General features: G+C 51.4%; 1 protein-coding gene across 18 annotated transcripts in view; it reads left to right on the forward strand.

Annotated features, from left to right (window-relative positions):
- Window positions 1-18,981, forward strand: part of birc6 (baculoviral IAP repeat containing 6) — a 96,606-nt gene extending 77,625 nt beyond the window's left edge. For all 18 annotated transcript variants that reach the window (XM_084667036.1, XM_084667047.1, XM_084667044.1 and 15 more), the window contains 7 exons: window positions 1,475-1,585; window positions 2,442-2,659; window positions 5,636-5,797; window positions 6,678-6,755; window positions 8,027-8,215; window positions 16,217-16,351; window positions 17,642-18,981. In XM_084667036.1, coding sequence (XP_084523162.1) covers window positions 1,475-1,585; window positions 2,442-2,659; window positions 5,636-5,797; window positions 6,678-6,755; window positions 8,027-8,215; window positions 16,217-16,351; window positions 17,642-17,821 — 1,073 coding nt within the window. In that variant the 3' untranslated portion in view covers window positions 17,822-18,981. The remainder of the gene's footprint in view (window positions 1-1,474; window positions 1,586-2,441; window positions 2,660-5,635; window positions 5,798-6,677; window positions 6,756-8,026; window positions 8,216-16,216; window positions 16,352-17,641) is intronic.
- The last annotated feature ends 2,253 nt before the right edge of the window (window positions 18,982-21,234 follow it).

Consider the following 21,234-nt stretch of genomic DNA (forward strand, 5'->3'; position numbering starts at 1 on the left):
GTCCCCCCCGCCCTCCGCAAAATGGCCGCTGGCCTTTGTCCCCACACGGCCAGTGAAGAGGCACCCAGTTCTCCCCAGAGCCTCGTAGGGAGGACCAGGGGGGCCTCCATCACTCACCTGGGTCAAAGAAAGCGGTGGCCATCGACTTGTGTCTTTGAGTCCGAATCGACCGTTACATTCTCACACACACACACACACTCTTACTGCCCCCCCCCCCATCCCTTTAGCTACGATGTGTTTCACATTATTCATCTACCTCTCCCCCGTCTCCTCCCCATCGATGGCTGTCTCAAATGATCACTGAGGAAGGGGAGCGGGGGGGATGGTGGAGGGGGTGTAACATAGATGAAGATCAATGTCTCTTGTCACTTTACATAAGGAAATCCATACGGTAACGGCCGTGGAAACCAGCCCCCCCCCCTCAAAGGAAAGCGTGCGTGCGTTTGTGTGTGTGATAGTGTTGCTTCGTTAGCTCCAACGGATATGTAATTGTTTAATTAGTACTTAGTCTTTAAGGGCTGCGTGAGGGGGGGGGGGGGGGCACGATGGGTGTTCCGGCAATGGCGTGTATCGAATCCTGGAAAGTTCCCCGTCCACCAAGCTCACACACACACACAATGCTGACGTGCCAAGAGGAAGGCGATAGAAATGGAAAGGACCGACAGCGGCTGAATTCCCGCCGTAATGGAGGCCGTTAAACGCACCAGTAGTTTAATGCTAAGTACAGCTCTCCCAGGTAACGTGCGGGGGGGGGGCCCGGGTGGGGAGCCAAGCCGTCGTTGTACCATAAATGTGCTATATATAGATCGTTAATTATGTTGATGCATTATCCGTCCTCTCCCTCCAAGCCCCATGTTTTATCGGGGATGGGGCTGGGGGGTTGGGGGTTGGGAGAGGGGTTTTGATCGCTGCTGCGCGTGCCATTATCATTCGTCTCGTACGGCGTTTTGTGCTGTCGATAAAGAGCGGGGCGGGGGGGGGGGGATTTGAAGGGACTGGGGGGCGCGGAGGTAGGGAAGAGGGGGGGGGGGGGGGGGGGGGAGTCCGCTAACGATGGCACTTCTCATTAGCTGGTAGAATGAATGGGTTTTCGCTTCTGTGCAGTGAGGCGGTGTCGACAGGCAGACGGGGGGGGAGAGTCTGAATTCTTATGATTGTAATATTTACTAACAAGAATTCTTTACGTCCCTTCGACCGAACGACCCGACTGTAGAAAAGCGTGGTGTGTGTGCGAGACGGCCAGGTTTAATACTAAGCTGGTGGGGCCGGCCCAGTGGCCTGCTGAAATGAGACGTGTGACAAACGGCCCTGGTGGCAGGTGGCCGGGCCAGCCGTCAGCCCAGCGCTCGCAACCAGACGACTTTGAAGCCCTTTTATCCCCTCCTTGCTCACATGTTCGCTCTCCTTTTCCCTACTCTCTCCCTCCCACTTCCCCCCCCCTCTCTCTCTCGCTCCCTCTCCTCCCCTCCATCAGAGAGGAAGCTGGCCGAGTCGTCGAAGAAGGTGTCCACGCGGGCCAAGCCCTTGTCCATCCTGCGCTCGCTGGAGGAGAAATTTGTGGCCGCCATGAAGAAGCTCCAGTTTGGTGAGTGCTCCTCCGACCGCTTCGGGAACGGTCCAGGGTGTCCCCTCGGACAGCATCTCTCCCTCCACACCTCCTCCCGTCTGCCCACCCCCTCCCGACTCTCACATCTCATTCCTCCAATCCTAGATTGATCTGGGGGGAGGGGGGTGGGGGGGGGGGAGATTTGTTGCCGCCGCAAATAGATTTCAGCGAGTGTTGTCTCGACGTTCAATGTAACCAGCAGTGACATTAATGCAAACAGGGTTTTTGTTGTCCCCAACGCTTCCCAGTCCTTAAAGTGAGGGTTGGAAGAGGTTCTCTAGATTACGACAGTGAGTCCCCCTGGTGAGCACCATGATTCAAGAAGTGGAAGATAGGGCTTGCGTTATTAGTCAATATAGATTCAGACCGATGCTTCTCTCATACGCACAAAGCACAAGAGGCCCTTTCTGGAGTGTAAATAAATAGGAAGAAGGGGCTTATCTCGAACTCGCGGCCAACAGTAACTGGGGCACAGTGTGTGTTCAATACCATTTAAATAGACCTTGTAGTTTCAAGCAGCCACCGGCAAGGGTAGCACTCTCTGCTACGATGATGACAGGTTGGTTTAATCTCCCGACGTGGATAGCCTGTTAACCTTCTTACATTATCACCGATTCACAGCCTTCTGCAGCTATTGCCATTATTCGTCTGTGTTTTGTGGTGTCTCTTGTGGTAATGGATGTTGTTCCGATTTATTTTCTTCCGTATAAAATTCAGGTTTTTATGGGCTGTGTACCTAAATGGTTGCTGTAGCGCGCGATACAAGTCAAACCAGGTAGACTGACATATTTTGGGCCTCCCTCTCTCTCCGTCTCCCTCCCTCTCCCCGGGACAGACACGTTCGAGATGGTGTCGGAGGACGAGGACGGCAAGCTGGCGTTCAAGGTCAACTACCACTACATGTCTCAGGTGAAGAACGCCAACGACGCCAACAGCGCGGCGCGCGCCCGCCGCCTGGCGCAGGAGGCCGTCACGCTGTCCACCTCGCTGCCGCTGTCCGCCTCCTCCAGCGTGTTCGTCCGCTGCGACGAGGAGCGCCTCGACATCATGAAGGTAGAGGGGACCTCGCCTGGAGAAGGGACCGTTCTCTGAGACCCGGGGAGGGGAAGGGGTGGGGGGTTTCTGCGATGGATTCATTCAGCCTGCTTTCGATGCAACAGTTTTTTAAAGTATGTCATCTCTTATACAAAAACAAATAAGAGGTGGTTCATTTGTAACCCTATTTTGGAATATTTATTTTAACTTAAAAAAATAAAATAAAATAAAAACGCCACCTAATCTAAAATGAACGCGAGTATTTTTCCCGGGCCATTAAGAGGGTACATTTCTCTCGGCAGATATTTTTTAACAAGCTCTTTTCCTGTATTCCCAGGTTCCAAGTTGACACCATAGTAGTAACAAGCCCATGTGATTCACCTTCCCGCTATCTTAATACCCAGTTCACATATTCGCTTCTCATCGGACCATTTTACAGTAGCCCCGGTCACGTGAAGGCCGTCTGTCATAATCCAGCAGAGCCCTGTGTTCAGACGGGGTTTCCGTTCAGTGATATTCATGCTCTGTCATGAGGCTGGGTTATTGCCTGTCCCCTATCAGTTCCTGACACCCACAGCCTCAGGGATAGCCAGGCTAACCCGCGACGGCGTGCTTCTCAATCAAGGTGCTTGTAAAAGTGCCCTCGCTGTCGGGTTGCTGTTCCAGTTCAACAGAACGAGGGCCCCCGCAGCGAGAGAATAATGTCAGCCCAGCGGTGAGGAGTTCCCTCAGATTTGGTGGAGAGCGAGGGCATTTTCTGGGCACTTCACGAGACTGCTCACTGCGATTCAGCCTTCCCACACACGCTCATAGAACGGCTATCATGGACCAGTGACATTTAATAGAAAGGGCCCTTGTGCGTTTTTGTTTATTTGGGTTTTTTTTTGTGGAATGACAAAGACCTCTCCTGGTAAATGTCAAAAGCGAAATGTTTGATTCTGTTTCCTGGAAAAGATCACGAAAGTCTCTACATGAAGAGAAACAGAGAAAGGTCACTGATTGACTCTGGGTTTGGTACATTGGGTGACCCGCTTGAAGCCCCCCTTCCCTTCCCGTCCCCCCTCCGCCAGCCCGCTAACCTCCTCGTCCTAGTGCATTAGTCTGGGTGTTCAGCCGCCTCTACCAGGACGCTGGCTCTGTACTATCTTAAAGGCAATGAACAGGAAAGTGTTACATCCTCTGAACACTTGACCTCACAGAGACACCGTTGCATGTTTAAGTCAAAACAGGCTACCCACGAGACCCCCCTCCCCCCATCCTATCCCCTCTTCCCCAGGTTCAGGGCACCAGTTAGCACATGCGTGTACACACAGACACTCCCTCACCGCTTGTCCTCTCAATGCTACGCATGGCCTCGCTGCAGAATCTGCCATCCATGTTGTCTGCCACCTCCCCTGCTCCCATAGTCTGTCTGGTTTGGTCTGTGTACCGTGACCAACTGCTCCCCCCCTTTCTCCCTCTCACTCCCTCCTGCCTTCCCTTTGTCTGCTGGTTTTTCTCTCCACGTTTCCCATCGGCCAGGCTCTCTCCAGGTGACGTGCTTTGGCAGCGTTGCCTGTTCAACCTTTCCTCTCCCCCTCTCCTACCTCTCTCTCCTCTTAAACCTCCAGTCTGGTATCTACTCCGACTCTCCCATTAAAGACACCTTGTCTGCTGACGTTCACCAGTCTCTGTCCCCAGGCCTCTTTCATTTCCTTTGTTCTTTTTTGCCCCCCCCCCCCCCCCCCCCCCCCCCGATACACACACACAGACACAAACAGGCACTCTCAACACGCTAGCAAACAACAAAACAAAGCTGGCAGGAAGTCCACTCCTCGGCTCCTCTGAAGTCGTGAGCACCAGATCCACTTTAAGGATCTGGGGTTCGAGCTGGCTTTCATTTGAGATGAACAGAGCGCTCGTCAGGACCCCACCACCTCCTCCAAACACACGCAACCTCACACGCACACACACAATCTCTCCTGCACACACACACACACACACAATCTCTCCCGCACACACACACACAATCTCTCCTGCACACACACACACACACAATCTCTCCTGCACACACACACACACAATCTCTCCTGCACACACACACACAATCTCTCCTGCACACACACACACACACACAATCTCTCCTGCACACTCACACACAATCTCTCCTGCACACACACACACACACACACAATCTCTCCTGCACACACACACATAATCTCACACACACACACACACACACAATCTCTCCTGCACACACACACACAATCTCTCTCGCACACACGCACACACAATCTCTCTCACACACACACGCACACACAATCTCTCTTTCACATACGCGAGACCGCAAGCCAGTTAATGCGGAAAATCGCTAAAGAGTGGGAGAGGGAGAGAGGGATAAAGATGGGTTGTGAAGGGGAGAGGAAAGGAGTCTGGAAAAGAGTCTGCTTCCTCATCCTTCTCCACTTCCTCCTCCATTTCCTCCCCACCTGAAAGGTCTCCCAAGCATCGATGACAGTCCCTGATACACAGGGAGACTTCAGCTTCCTGGTCGTGCAGGAAGATGGCTGGACTTGCTTTTTTTTTTTTTTTAAGATTGCTCTCTCCTAAGCGCTTGACAGAGAGAACTTTCTTTTTGTTTTCCAGCTCTTTATACCTTTCGTGATTAATGAGGTAATCTCATGTAGTGTGGGAATTAATTGGATTTCTCCGACAGCTATGAGGGTGGTAAACCAGAAAGGCACTTCTTTTGTTGTTGCTGTCTTTTTGCGGGCGTGGAAAAAAAGCGTTCTCCATCGAGAACCTCTCCATCAGGAGCGCATCAGTCTCTGTATTTTTTTTCTATATGTCGGTCATTTGACCTTCTTACCCCCAAAAGTTAGTGACTTTAGTTCGCCTCTTGGGCAGCTGAGAGCAGACATTGGCATTAACCCCTGCATTCCCATTCACAGGTCACACAGTGCCGCCCAGCCCCAACTTTAATGGCGTGCCTCTCTTCCCTCTGCCTTGTGCCAGGTTCTCATCACGGGCCCGGCAGACACGCCCTACGCCAACGGCTGCTTTGAGTTTGACGTGTACTTCCCCCAGGACTACCCCAACTCCCCGCCCCTGGTCAACCTGGAGACCACCGGGGGCCACAGCGTGCGCTTCAACCCCAACCTCTACAACGATGGCAAGGTGAGACCCAATCGGGAACAAGAAGGCGAACCGAAAGAGGCAGAAGAGTCTGCGAGTCTGTGAATCAGAGCTCTCATCGATTTGACAGATTTAGTCTGGGACTGGTTGAGGCTTGCTGTTGTGGTCCGACCGTACAACCCGGGTGAAGTGAGAGGGAAGACGCTCAGTTCAGACGCAGGAGACCTCCGTTTGGCCACCGTCTCCCCCCCACCTCACATCTTCCCCTCCTCTCCTGTCCTTCCCTCATTCCGTTCATCCTGTGCTCGCTCTTGGCATGCCCCTCCCCCTCACTCCTTGCTCCCTCTTCTGCCTCCTGCCCTCCAGTCATCCACCCCATCTCCTTCCCTTTCCTTTCACCCCCCCCCCCCCCCCCCCCCCCCCCCACTCTCGGTGGCAAGGAGCCGTTAAGGTGCTGGAGCCTGTCACATCGGCTCCCACTCATTAGGAGGGCTGCTGACAGTCCACATCTATTTTCATAATGGAGGCAGACAGCTGCAGGCGCCCGGTGGCGGCCGCGGAGACTGCCCCCCCCCCCCCCCCCCCCCGGATGATGGAGAGGAAGAGGGAAAGGCCGTTCAGTGGCGATGGAGGGGGGAGGAGGAGGAGGGATGGGTGGGATAGCGAGGTGGGGACGAAAGAGCGAGAGGCAAAGAGAGAGGCCACCTTTGACCCCCCGCCTAGGGATGTTTACTGGTCGTCCTCTTACTTGATCTCGGGGTGAGGCACACTGCTGTGGTCTGACGCTGTCTGTCTGTGTCTGTCTGTGTGTGTGTGTGTGTGTGTCTGTCTGTGTCTGTCTGTGTCTGTGTGTGTGTGTCTGTCTGTCTGTGTCTGTCTGTGTCTGTGTGTGTGTGTCTGTCTGTCTGTCTGTCTGTCTAAGGTGTGTTTAAGCATCCTCAACACCTGGCACGGGAGACCCGAGGAGAAATGGAACCCACATACCTCTAGCTTCTTACAGGTGAGACGCACACACACTCCTTCACTTCCATAATGAGATTGTCTTATCGCAGCCCTGAGCACTGTGTCAATAGTGATAGTAGGTTATTACCCTGTCTGAACCTGACCTCAGGGGACTTTGGTGTTATTAGTTTGACTGTTTTGACGGCTCCTTGAAAGCTCATCCGTTGGACTCTTGTGTGCTGGGCAAACTTTCGTCTTTACTCCAGTGTTGACATGCCAACACTCCCTCGGTAGGTGTGTACGAGCGCGCGCAGACGCACACACACTGATCACTCAGGCGTGCGCACACACACATCAGTCAGGCGAAAGCACATGGGGGCCACGCTGCCGTCCGTGCTCAGAGCCTCTTGGTGATCCCGTCAGACACGCTGCCCTTCACCGGGCCTGTGTACGCACCACGCAGCAAGTCCTTCTCCATGTCTTATCGATCCAGGCAACAAGCAAGCAATATGCTGCCTCGTGGTTCCTCGCTCTCTCGCTCGCCCTCTCTCTCTCTCTCTGTGTAGCGCGCTAGTTCTCTATAATTTCCTCATTCATGGGGTTGAAGAGTTCATAGAGATGTTTCCATCGATTATCATTCCCGTCAGTTTGCCGGATCGATAGTGCAAAACCAGAGGGGAGGATGTGGGGGCGGGGCTGGAATCAAGTGGTCATCAGACAGGGTTGATATTGGATATTCCGTCTCAGTTCAGCCGGGCTGCGAGGGGGAGGGTGTCTGGGTCGATGTCAGGGCCCATGCGAGGGTCCCTTAAAAGCAAGTCCCTTATGCCATTTTTGGGTGAGGTGGCTGGCCCTGCACTTCTATTGACACGGGTACCAGGCTGGTTATCTGACAGGTTAACCCTCTCCCTGCCCCTCCCATCCACCACCCTGTGTTTGAAGAGAGGAGGCGCTGGAACTGGGCCTTGGCAATAAAGACATGTACTCCTTTTCTTTAAGACAGGCCGGGGCATTCATTAAATCTTGAATGACAATTTAATTACACATTAGAGAATTTTTTTTCTAATTGAATTTCCTGATATACTGCGATGAGATGATGCTTTTTTTTTTTCTTTTTTGGTGATGGTGGTGGTGGGGTTGAAGATCCCTTTTTCTCGGCGGCGTCCTGTCACGCTCTGCTGCCTGGCTGGAGGGCTCGCCGCTCTCCCTCCCTGCCCTCACTCGGTCCCTCCCGCCTCCGTGGCGGTTTTCCCTTCTCCTGGCACGCCCACGTTGACCAAATCCTGTCCTCTCGTCTCCCTCCCTCTCTTCCCTCCCTCCCTCCTCCAGGTGCTGGTGTCGGTCCAGTCCTTGATCCTCGTGGCCGAGCCCTACTTCAACGAGCCGGGCTACGAGCGCTCGCGCGGCACCCCCAGCGGCACGCAGAGTTCCCGCGAGTACGACGGCAACATCCGGCAGGCCTCGGTCAAGTGGGCCATGCTGGAGCAGATGCGGAACCCCTCACCCTGCTTCAAAGAGGTGAGAGAGAGAGCCGACACCCTTTTGACCTCACCTGCTCCCACTGCGCTCAACCCCCCCCCCCCCCCCTCCTCGCCCCAAACCTTCTACTTTATCATCTCTTACCCACAGTGCTCTAACCTCTGAATCTGCCTTAAAAGTAGAATGAACCCGATATCAGCAGAAAACCCTTACTCTCCTTTAAACCTTTCATCCACCCCCACCCCAAAATCTCCCAAAGTGAGAGCCTGAAGAGGGCTTGCACTGTGCCTCTTCCTTCCCCCAGGAGGCGATAGCTGCCAGAGCCTCTGGCTCCAAACTCCGGAACATTCCTCCTGCCCCTACCACCGCCCTTCATCCTAACCTCCGCTCTTCTGGGGAACGCCGGAAGCTTAGTGTCTAGTTTTAACCGCCGTCTTTGAGGCTTGTTGAGAACCTCCAGAATCCCCCCAATCCTTAGCAGTGTGTGCAGGTGGCAGATATCCTCAAATACCCCTCCAGACTCCTGCCCTCGCTCTTCTCTACTTCAAAGAGGAGGTTAGTAAGAGGCGATGTAAGCCTGGCTCCCTTACCCTGGTCCCTTCCTAAGAATCCTCCTTTAAACAGTCCGGAACATTCTGCACCCCCTCCTCCAGCACAGTCCAATGCAGCCCCGGCCTCTGCTCCCACAGATTGATTAGAAAGGATGTGTCTGCTCCCAGGGGGGAGGGGGGAGGGGGGGGAGTGGTTAGCTCAGCAGCCGAACGGACATTAGCCTTCTCAATCCCTCAGGTAGATGATGTCCTCATTTTGGTGGGTCTCTCTTCATGTCTCCCTCCCTCGCTCTACTCTCCCTTTATCTATCCATCCATCTCTCCCCCTGCCCCCGCATCTTTTTATTTTATTTTTGTATTTCCTCCCGTCCTTGACACAGGCTTGAGCTAGCAGCTCAGCGGGGGCGGGTGGGGGTGGTAATTGACCCCGCTCGGTAGAGGAAGAGAAGGGGGGGGGGGGATGTGAGAGGAGGAGGATGAGGGAAGCTCCAGAAAGAATGACTCACCGGGGTGGGGGGTGGGGGCGCGGGGGGGGGGGGGGGGGGGGGGGGAGTCGAGTTGGCTCAAGTCGAGAAAGCGAAGACCGAACTGACCCCAGAGCTGGAGGTCCGGCTCATCGAGGGAGGTGTCTGGGAGGAGGGGAAGAGTGGAGGGGGAAGAGGATAGGAGGAGGAGAGGAGTGAAGAGGGAGGAGAGGAGGAGGAGGAGGAGGAGAGGGCATCCTGATGAACACAGCTCCAGTCTGGCTCCTACGTGGCCTGTGTCCATCACCGAGCTCGCACACTCAGTTTCTCTCTCTGCGCCGGTACAGGTGCACGCGCTTTATTTCCGCGTCGTATCATCTGAAAGGCAACCAGTCGGCCAGTACTCCTCTGTACCACCACCGGTCACTGACTTGTCTTTGTCATTTACTGCACTTTAATCTGTGTGTGAGTGCCTGTGCATGTATACCTCAAAAAGTCAGCATCGATTACAATATTGGATTGAGGGAATGTTAGCCCTGGATGAAAACACAGGATTCAATTAAGATCCCAGATGCTCGCTGTGCTGCCAAGCCCACCTCGGCCTCTGCCAGACAGTAATGCATTTTCCTTCCTCCATCGCTCTCTCACTCTCTCTCTCTCTCTCTCTCTCTCTCCATCGCTCTCTCTCTCTCTCTCCATCGCTCTCTCTCTCTCTCTCTCTCCATCGCTCTCTCTCTCTCTCTCCATCGCTGTCTCTCTCTCTCTCTCCATTGCTCTCTCTCTCTCCATTGCTCTCTCTCTCTCCATCGCTCTCTCTCTCTCCGTTGCTCTCTCAATCTTTCTCTCCCTTCTTTTTCTCTCTGTTAATCTTCCTGTCACTTATTCGTTCTCTCCCTGCAATTCCTGTAGACTAATGTTTTCGCACACCGAGACATCAACTGGATAGACCTGACGCCGGAGAGAGAAAGGGAGGGTGTCAAAAGAGGAGAAGAATAGAGAAGGAAGTGAGGGCCGAAGAGAACTGAGTATGTTCTCTTCCCGCCTCGCTCAGAAAGTGAACTAGACTGAGCGATGGCTGGCTCAACCCCTCCGGCACACGCACGCACACGTCCTCCCTCACACCCTCATGACCCTCATATCATACAGCATCTATTTTACATGAGTTCACTTGGACTTCCCACCGAACAGAGAAACCTGATCTCTGGGGGGTCACTTGAATAAACGAAGAAAAGCTTGGGGATACCTCCAGGAGGGTTAGAGAGGGTTAGAAAAACACTCTTCTTCCGTTTCTAGTCTGGTTGGTGTTTGAGCTACACCAAGCATGCTCCTCTTTGTTTTGGTCAGGTTGTATTTTTACAGTCCATTTATGAATCTCAAGAACAGACGCATACCCGTCACCCCGCCCCCCCCCCCCCACACACACACACGCACACACTCTCTAACGGACAGTCTTAGCCACACCACCCCACCGCTCGCAGAAGACTTCCATGCTGTGCGGAGAGAGGGCCTCGTCGGTGTGTCTGCTGTGGTCTGGGGGTGAAAGTAGCCCGCTCCACACAGCAGCATGGGTAATAAAAACCATGCCGGTGTTCCGTGCAGCAGAATTGGCCGTGGATTAGAACCAGGGAGCACAGGGGGGGATGGCAGGTCTGGGTAACAGCTCCTGAATAAGGGAGCGCGCCAGCAAGCGCGCCCCCCTCACACCCCCCCCCCCCACACCCCCCCCACCCCCACCCCCCCCCACCCCAACCGTCTGAAATTCAATTAGGCACAATCCACTCTGCCTCTGGCCTGGTAAGTGCCTGAGGCAAAGGCAGAGACACAGCCGGCATCCACATCCATGTAGAACTAGGTGGAGGACGCGCTCGCACACCGAAACGCCAAGTCTCCATGAGGGGCCCGCGTGCACAAACAGGCATGCCCCCCACGCACACGCAAACAAGGGGGTACTGTGACTTTCATCCCGGTTTGGAGGAGTCTCTGCCCGGAGGAGAGACGTCTGTTTGAGTTGAACTCGAAAACCTCTCTCTGACTCTGCAAACGGATCTGTTCACGTCCCCTTGTCCCGTCGTGTGTGACAATCCAAACTTTCCGCTTCCTGTTTGTAGCCTGGAAACAAAGATTCGGAAGCAAGTCTGCATTATGCACCAGCCAGATTGTCAGGTGGAATTAGGGACAACAGGTTGCTTGTTGAAATATAGATCATTCGTGTCTGCGTCTCAGTGTGTGTGAGCGTGTGTGAGAGAGAGAGAGATACTGTCAGAGCATAGGGAGAACGAGAGTGTTTAGCCCGTCGAAGTGTGAATGGCCCATTAGTGGCTGACATTTTCAGCGACCGCCTCATAATCTGTTAGTACTGTCATTCCCCCGGAAGCGTGGCCACCCCCCATCCTCCTGCTAATGGTTCATTCCACACGGGGGTGAGGGTCACTCACACAGATCTATCTACCTGACAAACTGGCCTTGTCAATGGATAAATGACAACAGCAATGATGGGAGGCAGGCACCGGGGTACAACAAAGCAGGCTCATCCTTGTGTTTAGCCCATTTGGCCTTGAACGTGTGTGTGTGTGGGGGGGGGGGGGATGGGACTGTGGGTTCATGATCTCAGGGACCCGCCACCTTGCGTGCTCCCGGGTTCCTTTGCCGCGTAAACATGACGATGATTCAGCGACGAGCGGGACCACACGCACACACCTGCAGCACGCAGCACATGTGGCTTGCTCCTGCAGTCAAAGGAAACGAGTCATTGTGTTGAGGACACTCCGTTATGGTGCATTATTGATGGGTTTCAGTGCGACACCTTCGCCCAGTGGGACCCAGCCAGGCCGTGGTTTGTGAAACCTGCTTCACCCAGCTTGGTTAATGCTACCCCAGCTGTGGGGGCAGAGGAGAAGGGGGAGAGGGGCTTGTTGCAGTTCGCTAGGGGGAGAGAGGGTTTGGGGAAAGATCCAGCTCCTGGTTCTCGTGACTGAGAGAGCTTTCTGCTTTGTATCTGCTTCTCTCTCACACACGCACACACGCTCTCACTTGCACACACCCTCAGCCGCGCACACACACCCACACACAGCTGAACACTGAAGGTAGGGAAGAGCCAAGAGCGGAGGAGCGATTTGCCTCTGCCGCCTGGGTTGCCATGGCTACACTGGCCAGGAAATTGATCACTCCCAGCAAACACCACCCCCCCCCCCCCCCCCTCTCTCTCCATCTCCTTTTTATCTCCTATCTCTTCCCCTCTTCCACTCTTGGTCACACTCATATCCTCAGTCTCCCCTCTCTCTTTCTCTCTCACGCACACACGCAGCTCTGTGGCAGCCAGCACTTGCCTCTGCCGATGAGTTAAGGGTGTCATAGAGACATGGGATGGAGGCTTTAGAATGTCACTTTTTTAGTCACAGATAGCCCGGTGACGGATGAGAACGAGGTGCGGGGGAAGGGGGCCGGGGCATTGGGAACATCTCGCACTGGTGAGAGGAAAAGCCATGCGAGATGTCCATAACCATGATTGAGGATGCTGGCATTCAATGTCTCTCAGTCTCGCCAACACTCACACGCACACGTTATTCCTTCAATTTCTTTACCACGCCTCCCCACGCAAGCGAAAACGCTCCATCGCTGTCTCACAGACACCTCTGGATGCTGGGCCTGTTGTGTCTAGGTCAGCGTGAATGAAGCCGGCCTGTTCCTCCGTGCCTCACAGACAGCCGTCCAGAGGCCAAGTCTTGCCATCTGCTGGTGCCGCCTGTGCCCAGCTGGGGAAGCAAACCCAGCCCCCTCTCACTCTCTCTCTCTCTCGCTACACAACCACAGGAACCACTGCGAATACGCACTCGCTCTCGCGGAAGCTAGTGTCAGAACGCATCAACCAGGCTCTGAACGAGTCACCTCAAAGCACGGCAACCCCTTCAAATCCTCACCGAATCTCATTTCCTGATGTGGGCGAGTTGAGGCCTTGGGTGATGGACTGCCTGCGCTGTAGCTCGCGTCTCCATCGCTAACTCCTCCGTCGCCGTCTTATCCAGCGGCCTCGGATCTCCCTTCCCAGTACATTGTTCTGCGGGTCGCTAATGCGCTTGTAAAGGCGCTCGCAGCTCAAATGGCTAATTAGCCGCGAGCCACCGCGGGATGAGCAAGTTGTTAGCACCGAGGGGGACAATTGCGTTATCATCCGTGTACGTCTCATTTGGTTACGTGTACGCAAGTTATCCCTGTCGCCATACCTTTATCATCAGCCCATCCGTTCAGTGGAGCTACCGTGGGCCCTAAAGCTCTTGGGAGGGATTGAAGCACATTTTTCTTTCTTCCAAGCTATTACCTGTTATCCAGTCAGGGTTAGATTGGCGGAGAAAAGATATATCCTCTTGGCGACAGATATCCTCTCTTGAGATGGGGGAATCTGTCCGCACGTGTTCTGGGTGAGCCGGAGCATCTCGACGGCACCCACCCCCACGCCCCGACAGCCAGCGGGGGATATTTACGGTTTAGTCTAAGACCTGAGCGTTTCCGGTCACGGTCACGTTGAAGCGGTCACGGTCACCAGGAAGACGAGAAACGGAAGGGGGGGGAGGTAGGAGGGACCGAAACTTCTTAAATATCCCTGACATGATTCATCCTTACCCATGACAAACACACTCCCCCTGCCCGCTGGATTAGTGAGTGGACAGCATAGCCTAAAAAGGTCACTTAGTTCATACCGAAACGGGGGCATGGACTCGCCAGACCGTGTATCGCGTGTATCTAAGCATGTATCGGTATGTGCATGTTTGTGTGTGCGTGTGTGTCATTGGACATTTTTAAAGGTCACTCGTCAGATTCCCCCCCATCCCCCCACACTCTGATGAACGTGCGCGGTACATGTTCAGACACTGGGGGGAGGTGGGAGGCGCAGGTCTGCCACCCCCCTGTACACGCTGGGATCTCTGCACGCGCATCCTCCCCCTTCCGTGGCGTCGCGTCCAGCCTGGGTAGAGTACAGTCGGTGCACGGAAGGCGGTTTGTTTGTGAGCGGCCACGGGTGCCCGGGGGGGGGGGGGGGGGCGACATGAGCGATTGCTCTCGTTTACGTCGGACGCTAGCGTGACCTTGAAGCGTTTCCCCGGCAATCAGCGGAGAGGGAGGGGTGGGTGGCTGCGGCATCGAAGAACTCGTTAGAAATAACTCAAGCAGGAGAGACTGAGGGAAGGAAGGGGGGGGGGGAAGAGGTGCTAGATGGAGAGAGAGAGAGAGAGATGATTTGAGAGGTGGAAGGGGGGGGGGGTGGAGGTAGGGGAGAGAGGAACTGAGATGTGAGAGGAGGAGAGTGGAAGGAGGGATGGACGAGGTCGAGTTGAGGAGCTGTCACCTTCTTTCGCTCTCGTCTCCAGAGTCTCCAGGTCCTGCTTGATAGCAGAGCAGCAGTCGGGATGGGAAGTCCTCGTCCACACAGTAGCTGCCGGGGAAAAGGGGACGTGACGAACAGCTACCGCATCATCCCAGTCCACCCGCCCTGGCGACTGTTGCTAGGAGGGGGAAGGGAGGAGTGGGGGTTTTAGGAGAGGCGGGGGTGGGCTAGAGGGGTTGATTGTCAGATTGACAGAACCCATTGTGTGTGTGTGTGTGTGTGTGTGGATCACAAAACAAGGCCTGTTGTGACGTCCGAGCCAGGCTCATAAATGCACCTCCCCAGTAATAAACTCTGGGGAGAACTAGGCAGAGAGATACAGAAGCTAGCCAACTCTGCTTTTATTTCATCTGACACTTCCCCCCCAAATAATTAAAACTGTCTGGGTAGTTACAGTTTAATACTGAAGGTAATCTTTAATGTGATCTAAAGTGACTCCCGGTAGAGAGCCGTTTCTAATTCCACACCTCTCCCTTTCCCATCGTATCGTTTTTGTGTTTCTGTGATGTATGCCTTTGGCGGTATCGAGTCAATTTTCTGGATATGCGTCCACCTACGGTACCCTGGTTGCGTTGACGGAGCCAGTCCACCCAGCCCTCAGTCACAACGTCTTCCAGAGAAGCAGGATCAACTGCACACAGGCTGGTTGATCGAGCGTGCACACACACACGCACTCAGTCACACTTTCACTCACACCTACAGACTACACACCATATAGTCCTGTATTTTTTTTATTTTATTTTGCTCTTCCGACCTCTTTCTCTCTCTCTCTAACACACACACAACCTATCGGATGAAACAAAGACTGTGGATCAGAAAGCAAGCCCCATTGGTATACAGTACAGCACCATGTGCCCATCGATGCAATCTCAAGCTCGCTTGACAACCGCCCTCTCTAGACAACAGACAGCCGAGGGGGGGAACGCGGTTGAAGCTCAGCCTCTGTTCCAGCTTCTCCAGTAGGAGGGAGGCGTTTTTCTATTTATTTCGGCTCCCCCACTTCAAAGCAGCGTCTGCACAGCTTCTTCTCCCAGCCAGAGCCAGCCAGCCTCCCCCCCCCTCCCCCCCCCCCCCCCCGTGCCTCCCCTGCTGCCTGGCAGCACGGAGTACGACTTGAAAAGTTTCCTCACAACCCGCTTCTGTAGCTTCCCCAAAGTTAGTCGGAGGAATGGTAGGAGAATCGAGGTCCCCTGCCCGATCGTAAATCTACCTGAAAGAACACAGTGAGGGAGCCAGGATTCATTTACTGGTATTTTAGTTGGGGCGCGTACAGACATTATTTTTCTTCATTTTTTTTTACAATACGTATACACAGTTTTCTCATACCTAACATGGCGTGAACCTCTGGGGTTGGAACTGTGGTTTAGTCACGATACTCCGAATTGAAAGATGTGGTTTGAGGCGGAGTTGCGGGGAATAAAAGGCATCAATTCATCATCCTTGAACATGCCGCTAATGGGACCTACTGGCCACGGAGGCCAGTGACTCACAGCGTGCATGTCTGATGGTGGAGCCAGAGGTGACCTTTCAACACGGGAGACGGAGCAGGCCGGGCATTTGCATGTGCTTGTCGTCGTCGTTGTCGTCGTCCGTTTCGGACACAATCTCGTGGGACCTGTTCTGACCTTGCCATTGCTCTTTCCAGGTGATCCACAAGCACTTCTACCTGAAGCGGGCGGAGATCATGGGGCAGTGTGAGGAGTGGATCGCTGACATCCAGCAGTACAGCACCGACAAGAGAGTGGGCCGCACCATGTCCCACCACGCTGCAGCTCTCAAGGTAAACCACGCGCACCTCGCGTCCGTTCGCTTTGCTTATCTTGGCCACACGCTGGATAAATCCGAAATAGATACCAACTCCCATTTTTATTTGTAAAGCCCTGTTTGTTTTTGTAAGCCTATTGGTCCAAAGGGCTTCACAGTTGGTTCGCACCAGTAACCAACCCCTCAGAGAATACCGCCAGGGTTTTACTTCACCAGACGGCGAATTGTACCACCAACATCACACTTTTTAACAGGCACATACTGTACATACACACAGCTTGGGTACCAGTCCATGTTGTGTGAATGAAGTGTGAATAGTCTGCAGAGGACAACATTCCGGGTGTTTCCGCTGGGCCTCGGCAGGTCCTGATTCATCACTCCCAGACAGCTCCCCTCTTTCTCACACACTCCCGAGACCGACTGAGCCAGCCGTGCAGAAGCCGATAACACGCAAACACACACACACACACACACACACACACCACACATACACTATCCCACTGGTAGCTGTTCTCCCTGGCAGCGAACAACCACCACAATTAATATCTACAGTAAATAATCCCTGCAACACTGATAACGACTGCACGGAGAGCCTCCATCTCGGGCATTGTGCTGTGGTGGTGGCAGGAGCCGGGGTGTTGTTCAGAGTAGGGCCGGGAGATTGGACTGGTTATCAGGTCCGTGCATCATGGTGTGTCAGCAAACATGTCTCCCCCTGGATGTTCAGGGTGGTTTTAGTGCCCATTCCTCACCGTCACCTTAGCCACCAATTGACTGTGCTAGTCTTGGGTTCACATTTGTGTTCATCTAGCCTGTTCTGGCCTTTCTGTTGCTGTTGTAAATGGTTGAGTTTTACCATTGCTGGGTGTTTAAAGAAGGGTAATGTGATCCTTCATCTCCGGCGGGTGCTTAGTTTTGCCTACGCGTTCTCATCCCTCGCGCAGATACCACCCATCGGCTCAGTTATTCCTCAGTGTCCACCTGTAGTTTCATTTGCGTATTTCTTTGTTTCTTTCCCCTGCTCCTTCGAGCAGGACTACATTTACATTTAGTCATTTAGCAGACGCTCTTATCCAGAGCAACAGTAAGTACAGGGACATTCCCCTGAGGCAAGTAGGGTGAAGTGCCTTGACCAAGGACACAACGTCATTTGGCTCTGACCAGCAACCTTTGAATTACAAGCCAAATTCCCTAACCGCTCAGCCACCTGACTAGCATTTGTTCAGTCAACTGTCCATCTAACCATTTAAATGCAGCGCAGCTTTACCTTTGAACTCATCTGTGGCCCCTGTCTCTGCCCTCTCAGCGTCACACGGCCCAGCTCCGAGAGGAGCTCCTCAAGCTGCCCTGTCCAGAGGGCCTGGAGCCTGACGCCGAGGAATTCTCAGAGAAGACCACCGCCCTCATGGTCAAGGAGCAGCCCAATCAGGACGCGGAGAAGCCAAGCGGCAGCCAGGAAGGCCACTGCAGCGAGGGCCAGCTATGAGCCCCGCCCCCCCCTCAGCACCTGTCCCGCCCCTTTTAGCAGTGGCCACTCCTCCCCACGACTATTACTATTGTTATTGAATAGACTTGACGGCTTTGAAGCACAAGCCACCATTTTGTCAATATTTGTATGTAAGAATCTAATTATGTAATAGCTGAAAAAGAGAGGACCGGGAAAATGCGACAATAAGAAACCGCTTACAAAACGACAAAAATAAGACAAAAACTCCGAACTATGCTATGCCCTTAAGGAAACAGTCAACAAAAACAAAATTATCTTTTATTTACCTGTAAAAGAGTGTAAACTTTTGTGCTTTTTTTCCAATTGTGAAATAACCACTGATTGGTATGTTATTAAACTTGTTTATGTATACATAATGACAGAGGAAATCACAGAATATATAAGGGAACTACCTTTAGAGAAGAATGTTTACTGAATGTTAATTTCTTTTCCTTTTTTTTTTTTTTCCTTTTTCTTTTCTTTTTTGGACTGTTAGCGCAAGGACAGTTATAACCAAGAATATATTGGTCATTCTTTAAGAATACTATTTAAAATACAAGACATAAGGACACACACATGTACACTTTCCTGAATTTGAGATATTCTGGTTTCCCATTGACATCGCTTATTTGATTTCTACAGGAAACTGTAAACTTCAATAAAGGCTGAAATGGACATTCTTAACTGCTATGATGTTATCCCTTTTACAGGTTGTTCTGAAATGCTATGAACATGTTTTTTTTCTGCCTCACTAATTCTGAATGCAAGTTTAATAAATGCAACCTGTTTTACTTTGCCCGGATATATAAATTGATACGAATTTGTATATCACAAGAGTTTGTATGTAAGATGCAGTTGGGAGATGAACGTGTATGAAGGCTTGTGCATGTGTATGTGTGTTTACCTGTGTGTGTGCAACAATCCCGGTGATATACAAAGCTGTGATGTGCCTTTGATCTACATCATACCACAAAAAAATTCTAATACAGTTGATTTCTACAATTTAACTACTCAGCTCCTTGCAAAAGAAAATAAGAACTGCTTTGATCTTTTTTTTTTTTTATGTTGATTCCAAGTGAAAGAAAATGCACTTTCTATTTTACTCCCAGTACAGCCACATACTCCTTTTGGTAGGACATTAAATGGAGCTTGAAAATGTAGATCGATTGTGCGAATGCTTTTTTTTTCGGGGGTTTTGAACAGCACTTGGACTTGACCCTCTTATCTAAATAAGAAATGAGAGCAGCAAAAACATATTACCAATCCACCCGGGAGACTGGGTACCACACTTAAGGTCCAGGGTGTTTCAGCAATGGGTCTCATTCACATGGGCTTCATATCAGTAGACTGAACTGAAGTTACTGAAGACGGAACTTGGATTTTTGAACAAAAATATCTGCTGGGATTTAATTGTTTAGGGGATTTGCTATTTGCATCCTATCTCCAAAAACGGCAGTCCAGTTACTAAGAAAACATTATCCTTGATACAGGGAAAAAAAACTGACACGACAACTGTACAGAGCTCAGAACTGTCTATTTCCTGTACAGGTGAGGTATTGCCTTTCGGAAAGCCTTCAGAAATTCTTTTACAGCCTGTTTTGCCACTAAACACATGGATTATGACGTAGAAGAGACGATGGCAAAAAGCTTGCTTGATGTGCTTATGTGATTTATTATTTATTCCCCTACACTTTAGAACTCCAAAGCAAAATAGAACAAGCTACTGGAAAATGCATGTAGAAATGTGTAAAGCATAGCATGTAAAAGTTAAACACCGTGTATGTGACAGAGCCCTATGGGGCTCACGGCAGCAGGGGTTATGTACATGTCACGACAAATTTACAGTCAAAGCTGTATGAGAAGCTACGTTCACCCACCGCTGGTTGTCTCACAACTCAGGGTTTTAAAGCAATGATTCTCAGTCTAGTCTGGTCATTTGGCGGACTGAGTTTACTGACAGAAGTTGGTGGGTCGTTGTATTAAAAGTGTAAGGCTAACACCGTCATGATGCTCGAACCTCGAGTACAGTTTTTGTTTTGCAATGTCTCAAGCTCATGTTATGACTAAATATCTCATACTAGCTGTAAACCTTCCCCAACTCAAGAGTTAAGTTGAGCGTGTTGCTGAACAACATTCCCTACTCAGCTTTGAGTGTTCAAACTTTGTCAAAGAAAGATTGGGTGGTGGAATAGCTCTGTCCTGCTGGACTTGGGCAATGTTTCATGGTCATTTCAAAAAGTACTGCAGGCAGCCCTGGTACTCCACTTCCAACACCAATAATTCAGACGGCAACAATGAAAGACAACATTCTCCTCTCTGCAATCGTCTCCCTAAGTACAGACGCTACCTGCTTTTGTTTAGTTTGGTAGAGCCGTAAAAAACTACAACAAGAAACGGCGGCGTATGGAGGATTTTAAAAAAAAGAAAGATTTATTTTCACACTCTTCAAGCAATCAATGCAAGAACAGTGTGTTGTGGAAAGTGTGTGCTCACCTGCTTGATGGAGTGTGGATGCACAATTTGACAGCCAAGGCTTCAAACTGCCTTTGCAATACTGTTGGTGTCAGTGCGGTCTTTGAACAGCAAATCTTTTGTTTCCAACCCTTGAAAAGCAAGTCTTGAAAAATATACAGTTCTCATCAGACAACGGTGTGTCCTTGACAGCTCTGTAAATTAGACACTGGTGTCTGGGGAGAGTAAATCAGTGTGAAAGAGCTTTTGTTCACCTTGTGCATTGTATGGGGGTCTCTTGTTTATTTCTAAACATTTGTTTAAAATGAACCTTTAAATAGGATATCTCATTGAGAAAAAATACATCTTGCTTGCAAGGAAGAACTGCATACAAAAGTTGTAAAATTCAAATAGTAAATTAAGAATAAATAGCTGATAAAACAATTACAAGCATCTGAATATAACTCAATTTTCCTTCAATTTGACCAATGACAATCAAGTGTCTTGTTTAATAGAGCTTGTTGCATTGGGAAGGTGTAGCATAAATGAAATAAAATGTGTTATACTTTGAGGGCAGACCTGAGTCCTAGTATGATGAGTGATCAAGTTCAAAAGTGTCTTAATTACGTGTCTAAAGGGAAGTTGACTATTGAAGAAGCAATATACAGTAGCCTGATGATCGCACAATAAATCAATCTTGGTGCTTAGAGTTGGCTCCAGCCTAGGTTATAGTACAGTGATGTGCACTAAAAAGATCACGTGTTACAAAGTAGACTGCATTGAGAGGCTTGAGTATGTGTTGGAAGCATCATAGAGGGGGGCCACATCGTCAAACACTGGTTCTGAACAATGTGTCTTCTGTTGCTTGGTTTTGCTCAGCATCTTGATAAGCTCCTGCACTGCCATCTGTCTAGAGAAGAGTATTTGGGTTATCAGCATTTGACACCAGTTTTAATTCCATG

This window comes from Hypomesus nipponensis, chromosome 11 (assembly GCF_054491055.1).
Source record: "Hypomesus nipponensis isolate SF chromosome 11, ASM5449105v1, whole genome shotgun sequence".
In the NCBI taxonomy this organism is placed as follows: Eukaryota; Metazoa; Chordata; class Actinopteri; order Osmeriformes; family Osmeridae; genus Hypomesus; species Hypomesus nipponensis.